Source organism: Solanum stenotomum, chromosome 12 (assembly GCF_019186545.1).
Source record: "Solanum stenotomum isolate F172 chromosome 12, ASM1918654v1, whole genome shotgun sequence".
NCBI lineage: Eukaryota > Viridiplantae > Streptophyta > Magnoliopsida > Solanales > Solanaceae > Solanum > Solanum stenotomum.
The window spans coordinates 14,668,790-14,676,442 of NC_064293.1; the positions used below are offsets into that span (position 1 = coordinate 14,668,790).

At 35.9% G+C, this 7,653-nt stretch overlaps 1 protein-coding gene across 1 annotated transcript; it reads right to left on the bottom strand.

The window, feature by feature from the left end:
- Nucleotides 1-5,887: 5,887 nt before the first annotated feature.
- On the bottom strand, nt 5,888-6,268 carry LOC125847136 (SKP1-like protein 1A). Its single transcript, XM_049526828.1, has one exon. It carries the CDS (start codon nt 6,266-6,268, stop codon nt 5,888-5,890), a length of 381 nt encoding a protein of 126 aa, XP_049382785.1.
- Nucleotides 6,269-7,653: the final 1,385 nt, after the last annotated feature.

Genomic DNA, 7,653 nt, shown 5'->3' on the forward strand with positions numbered 1-7,653 from the left:
TATTTGTATCTTTGCATACTTACAGAGTTGACATCATATTTTAAACAGCTTTTCTTTATATTGCACTTGTTTTAAACTGCTTTATATTGAAATGAGTTTAGTTATGTTGAGTTGAGATGAGCCAGGTAAGTTCTTCGGTTCCTTTTTGTTTTTTTTCAAGCCTATGTTGTGTTTAGCATTCCAACTTGCATACTCGTACATTCAATGTACTGATGCCAATTGGCCTGCATCGTATTATGATGCAGACGCAGGTAACTAGGATCGACATCCAGCGCATCGTACATCCAGTGAACAGTTCAGAGTCTGTTGGCAAGCCTCTTTGCATTCCAGAGGATCCCTTTGTTTACTTTCAGTATTAGATAGGTCATTAGGATGTCGTGGGCCTATCCTGACATCCATCTCAGTTGTTTTAGAGGCTTCATATATAGTCAATCAGATGTTAGTTCATTCGTCATCATTTTGCTATTGCCTTATGTTCAGATTTGAGTTGCCATTTTGGCTAGGTTAAATGTTTATTTTCAAAACATTATGAGTTTAGTTTTGAGACAGTTAAGTTGTTTAGCATTTGAATTCCTTTCTTATTGCATATAGTCTTCCGCTGAGTAAGTAAGCCGAGCCAAGGGTTTGCTTGGGGCCAGCAATAGTTCTTGAGTGTCGGCCATGTCCAGGGTGTAGGCTCGGGGAGTGACAAAATGTGAATAAGTTATCCTCCAAATTTGTTCAAACATTTGATAAATTATTAAACATGAGCAATCTCAATTATCTAAAACTTCTGATTCCTTAGTAAAGTTTAATGATTTTTGTTACTACAAATTACAAAACCCAGTTAAGTAAATTTCAATGATATATGTATAAAAACTGAATAATTTTTATGCTGCAACAAATAATCTAGTAAAAAAAAAACTATGCTATTACGTGTGAAATCTGAAGTATTCTGTTTTTTCAAGTTTTATACCTGAATTATTAGGTATGAGGGTTTCCTGCCTAAATTGTGATCAACTATTTATCAAAACGTACCTCAGATCATCTATATGTTGTTCCCTTATTCTGCCTCAAATAACACCACCATTAAAATAGGAAAATTGAACAATTGTCAAAATCCATAAACATGTCTTTGGAGACGCCTTCCTCCGAATGTTTCTTCCAGTATTCAATCACTTTAATTTGGTCATTGTTTTTCTATAGACATTAGGCAGGGGATGACATTTGAAACACAATCGTCTTCAATCATATTCTTGATAGCTTGTGACCTTACGACTCTCGCCTCGTCCAGTACAAATACCTTACCATCGCAAGTCTTTAGAGTTAAAAACTTTGTTAAACAAGACATGATGATAAAAATATATTTGAATAAGAGATGTTAATTTATTTTTGTTGAGAATATTATTGAAAGGAGATTTGAATGACTATAGTGTCTGAGAGGTTTGAAGGGCTTAATTTATAGAGTAGTAGGTTTTCACTGTTCTAGTTGTAGGAAGTCAAAATGGGGAAAAAAAGGTTCATGGGAATATTTATGGAGACTATTGCATAGAAACAAAAAATTTCTTGTAATTGGAGTTAATGAGTGTTTGAAAAATCCAATTGTAATGACCCTCCAGGTCATTTTTAAATTAAAGCATTCATTGCATCGTTTAGAGCATTCATGTAGCGACCCCAAGCCATTTATGACTTGCTGGCACTGACTGTTCGGTCGCCTGGTCGTTCGTTTAGGTTTTAGGCCCGTTTCCCTGTTTTGGAGATTTTTATAACTTGAAAAGTTGACTTTGGTCAACCTTCTTGGAAGTCGTGCTCAGATGAAAATTCTAACAGGTAGGTTAGCTTCGGAATATCGATTTTGGTCTAGAACGACCCTTTGTTCACNATGAAAATTCTGACAGCTAGGTTAGCTTCGGAATATCGATTTTGGTCTAGAACGACCCTTCGTTCACTTCCCGAGGGTTTAGATAGCAGTTGTGGAATCTGGCTCAAAATGATACTGGGTGTGGGACCCACTTTTCATCGAAGCGAGCTCCAAATGGAAATTCCGCCATCACCGTTGAGTCCGAAATATCGTTTCCAAACAGATTCCATATATGGTTTGTATTTTTTTGACTCCGAACGAGTCCGAAACATTGGAATTTAAGTTTGAAGGGTTGTAGAATTTTAACGCGGCAGTGACGTGGCAGAGCCAAGCGATGCCATGTGGCAGCGGATGGAAATCTGGAAATTTCCAGATTTTAGGACGATTTTCGTCCATTTTTCTTTCACAACTTCAACATAAGATTTCTCTTTCATTTTGAGTCCAAATTAGGTGCTTCAAAAGGCTAACTTCAAGAGAATTTCGTGGGGAATATAGAGGTGATCTCAGAAACGCGAGGGGAGGCTTCGTTTGAGGTAAGGAATCGAATTTAGCCACTGCTAGAGTGTTGTTCGGAATGAATTGTTGTTGAATTTTGAAATGTGAGATCTTGATCATCTTAGGTCCGTTTTGAGTCATTCTTGAGGCTAACTTATAGAGTTTTTCGCAAGGATCGTCGTGGTATAATCTGTTTGGGTTAAAAGGGTCTCATTTTTCCAGAAATTGGTGATCAAGGGGCTGCCCATTTTAATTGTTGTGGCTGATTTGCTATATTTTAAGCATCTGTTTGTGCTAAATTTTGGGGTATTAGTTTAGTAAGGTATTTGGGACGTTTTCACGGATTCGTTTTTGAGATTCCAATTGTGGGCCCCACAATCCCGTTTTAGACCCGATTTTGGGTCCGTCTCCGAAAAATATAATTCTAGTGTCAACATATTCGTAATGACGAGGTGATTAACCTTTTGTTAGTGGGGAAGCATTTGGAGACCGTTCGGAGGGGAAAAGTTCCAATACCGTGAGTTGGAGTACGCGTGGTCGGCTTTCAGGTAGGCGATGACTTTCCCTCGTGAGATTGAGCATGTTTAGGCATTTGTTTATTGATTTTCTTGAGTATGGAGGGGTTCGGGTGTCGAGCATGCTAAATTTCTATAATCCCTGCCTTAGACCTTATTTCGGGAGAGTGTTGGATTATGACAGCATGTCTCTTGATATTATTGAATATCCATATCTTGTGGTGTGTATGATAATATTGATTTGAAGTATGGTTGGCCTTAGTCTAGGCTTAGACTAGTGTTTTCATAGACTTGCGAGGTTTCGGATGTCGTTGGGTAGTAGAACTTTTTCCGACGTCGATTCGGACGGTCAGCTCCTTGTAGATTGATATAGCCGACTTGAGTCTGATAGTCTGAGTCTTAGCTACGCGGTAACTCAGCTTAAGACCTTGTATCCATAATGCCCTGCTTTTCTATCGGCTACAGTACCCGGTTAGAGTCCGTGGTCCAGCTTACTTATGTTCAGGCTTAGCTACAGTACCTGGTTAGAGTCTGTGGTCCAGCTTACCTGTGATCTGGTTTCGGCTACAGTACCCGGTTAGAGTCCGTGGTCCAGCTTACTTATGTCCAGGCTTAGCTACAGTACCCGGTTAAAGTCCGTTTTCTAGCTTACCTGTGATCTGATTTTGGCTACAGTACCCGGTTCGAGTCCGTGGTCCAGCTTACCTGTGATCTGATTTTGGCTACAGCACCCGGTTCGAGTCCGTGGTCCAGCCCACCCGTGCCCGACCTTTGGCTACAGCACCCGGTTCGAGTCCGTGGTCCAGCCCATATAGGTTGACTCATTAGCTATAGTACCCGGTTCGAGTCCGTGGTCCAGCTTGCACGTGGTGTATTCCCAATTCCTCACTAAAGCTTCAGTTTAGTCTTGATTACTCTCATCTGCAGGTTGAGGTTTTGGAGGTTGGAGAGATTCCGGTTAAAGTCCGGGACGTAATGAGATCTTGGAATATGATTGGGAATGGTTCAGTTACAAGTCCGGAAATTGGTAATATTGTGATAGACCTTCTAGCTCCATTATTTTACTTCAACTGTCGGTCCATCTGCCGGGCTTATGGGGGTCCGTGCAGGTGGTTTCTTTTATTGTGCACGAGCGTACCCGTCGGGTTTATGGGAGCCCGGCGGAGTTAGTTAGATTACTTGTCTTTGTTGCCTGTACGTTCGTGTACATACCCCCCATTTACTACTCTTTGCACTTGATGTGAACCTTTATTGGCATTTCAGTTCACTTTTGCTTATCTTGCTCAGTCGGCCTATGATGCCTACTGGGAACCTGTTGTTTTGGTACTCATGCTACGCTCTGCATCTATTTCGTGATGCAGGTCCGAGCACTAGTAGCCAGCGTTGATCGAGCTTGGAGTAGACTTATCTGGAGACGGGGGTGAGCACAAGGCGTTTTGTACTATTTCAGTCTCCATCTGTATATATAGACTTGTCTTCTTCCTTTCGAGACAGTCCAGTCTTTGTTGTCCACTTTTGGGACTTTTACTCATTTTATAGTAGCTCTGTACTAGTGACTTCCAGGTTCTGGGATGGATCTTTATTTGTATATATGTTTTTGGTTTGCGTCCGCCTGTTTATATTGTTATTTGCCTACTCTTGTTTAATTTCTACCCTTAGACCCATTGCTTGTTGTTCCGGGTTACGGGTTGGCTTACCTTCTGGCGGGTTATAGTAGGTGCCATCATGACTTGATAAATCGGGTCATGACACCAATCTTTATCACCTAGAACATATGTAACAGATAGGAAAATGGTGATAGGTACAAGAAAGCTTTTGTTGTGTATCTTCTTGTAAAAGCTGAAGTTATTATAACTTTGGAGAATGGTGTCTGAATAGTTGTAGACACATATTTAAGCTATCACTAAGTTTTCTTTTTCTATACCCTAAACAAGAGGAAAATTAAGACTTTACCTAATTTTCTCAAATAATATAACTAGCTTTTATTTCTTTCCAACTAACCTTCTTATTCATGATTTTTTCAAAAGACATGTAAAGAGAAAACTCTAATATTTAATATGAGACGGAGGAAGTAACGTTCATCATATTATTTTGTTTGTATGTTAATTGTCCTCCCAACATGAACGATATAAGTGGACAGACTATTTTAGGTCTTATGATTTAGAGAGAAAAAATGCATCATTACCCCATTCAATTATAACACATTTTTTAAAAGACACTGGAACTTTGCAAAGGTCCTAACACCCTACTTAAATAATTTAAACGTGGTAAAAAATTACAAATTTTTGTCAATCTCACGAATAAGAAAGAAAGTGCATACACACACCAACTATTACCTACCACGTGCCAATTATTTTTTAATTTTATTTTCATTTATTTCTCATTCTATTTTTTTTTAACAAAAAAATCTCTTTACTTCTTCAATTGTTAATGTGCGTTGGACTACTGTAAATCAAAACTTTTTCCTCCTCTTCGCCGCCACCGGCTTAACTGGTATAACTCCATTTCAACCATTTAATTTTTCTATCATTCAATCATAGTTGTATGGGGTAATAGAGGAAGTCATGCAATCTAAATTATTTAAATCAGATATCTATTGAAATCTATCATTAAAATGTTTTGAACCTCAAATTCATAATTTAATCTTTCGCAAATGTGAATTAGTTATTTATAGTGAATATACAATATATTAAAAGAATTAAAACATCAAAAGTTGCTCAGATATATATATCTAATTTAGGACTATTTAGAGGAGATTTGAGTGAATAACGTATCTAAAAGGATAATATTTTTTTCTCAAATAGCATAACAAGCTTTAATTTCTTTCCAACTTAATTTATAAATCATTCAAAACCGACCAATATTTGTTCAAAAAGGAACAACAGAAGATAGAACTAACAGAAATAAAATAACAATAAAAATAGGATATAGCTAAGGAAATAAGGGAAATATTATAAAATCATTCAAAACCCCAAGCATTCTCTCTACGGACCCGCTCCTCTTCCTCTGGAGTATAATCATTCACGATATCAAATACTTAACGTATTTCGTCTATTGGTTTCCCTTTGATCCTATCAGCAAACTCTTGGATTATTACCTCCTTCAACTGCTTATCATCAAAAAAATTGGCAGCCAAGAGAACACCAACTAATTCTGATTGGCTCATCTTCAAGAAATCCTGATCAAAACTCTTTAACTGATCTTTTGTAACACCTTCTTCCGAATATTTCTTCCAATATTGAATAACTTTGGTCATTGTTTTGCCATCAACATTAGACAAGGGGATGACATTAGAAGTACTATTCGCATCTTGTACCACGTTCTTGATGACTTCTGACCTCACAGCTACAACAGCCTCATTAAGTTTGAATTCCTCACCATCGCTAGTCTTGAAAGTTATGAGTTTTTCTGAAGACATGACAAAGAAAATAGAAAGAGCTATGAATGAATGATTTCAATACATGAGACTAGCTTGGTCTTTTATAGTGTATTAGGTTTTAATTACTTTCCAAAGTTGTGGTAGGAATATGGAAAGCTAAATATTACATTGACCAAAATTTATTATTTTTTCTTTTTTCAAGTTTAATTAATTTGCTTTTTAAATCTACCTATTATGACTTAAATTATTATTATAATGATATAATTTAAAGTAACAAGGAAAGTTCTAAACTCATTGTTTCTTTAATCATCTAGTAGAAGACGAGTTATTTCTGATAGTTATTAAAATTGCTTTGTTTGACTACATTTCCGATAAAAGTAATCGGGAAATTAAAACAATAGAATGACCATTTGATCATTTACAGATTATGTCTATGTCTACTCGGATCTTCTTCGGGCAATTGGGTAAGTTTAAATAAATAAAATTATTCGACATCGTCGGAACTATACATTATTTTGAGTGAATAATATATCTAGAAAATAGAAATATTGAGAGTAGCTAATAATAACTAAATTTTGGATTGTTTAGTGGAGACTTGAATCAGATGTCCATTGAAAACATTCATTAAAAGCTTTTGAATCTCAAAATTTAAAATTTGATGTACCGCAAATTTAAAATGATCATTTCTAGTGAAAATATAATATACTAAAAGAATCGAAACATTGATATTTTTCATATGCATAATTTAGGACTATTTAGAGGAGATTTAAGCTAGTCGGTATTGAAAAAAAATCAACTCGTGAGGAAGATGCGTTGTAATGTATAATATATGTGTTTGTGATTATTTATACATATCTAATGTATAGCTATACATCATACATATATACAATCTTACACTATTTATATAATATTGATACATTACATATACATTCAACCATTTAATTAAATAATAATTTTGTCAATGATACATTTACTTGAGAAGCCGTAGTAAATATGGCCCTTTGGAATATTACTAGTATTTTTTCATACAATTTTAACAATTGATTTGTTCTATTGTAATATTTTAAGCTCATCCACTATCACCTTGCAAGATGCACTATATATTGTGCAAAATGAAAGATGATGCATATATACGTTCCTCCAATTATTATTTTTTAGTTTCTTCACCCAGTGTTTAATATCCACATTAAAGTTTAATTAATTTGAATTCACGCCAAGTAGGACCTCACTCTGACAATAGCGCTTTTTCTATACCTTCTTCCAACAATTTCTCTTTATATTTACTCAATTGGATATGCTTTGAACGAAAATAACTCAAAATTATTTAAAAATTAAATATAGATATTTCTTTTTGATATATCAAATTCATCTTTCAAATATTTGTCAGTGTACCTAAGTCTGCATTGCAGCACATCCGACAGAAG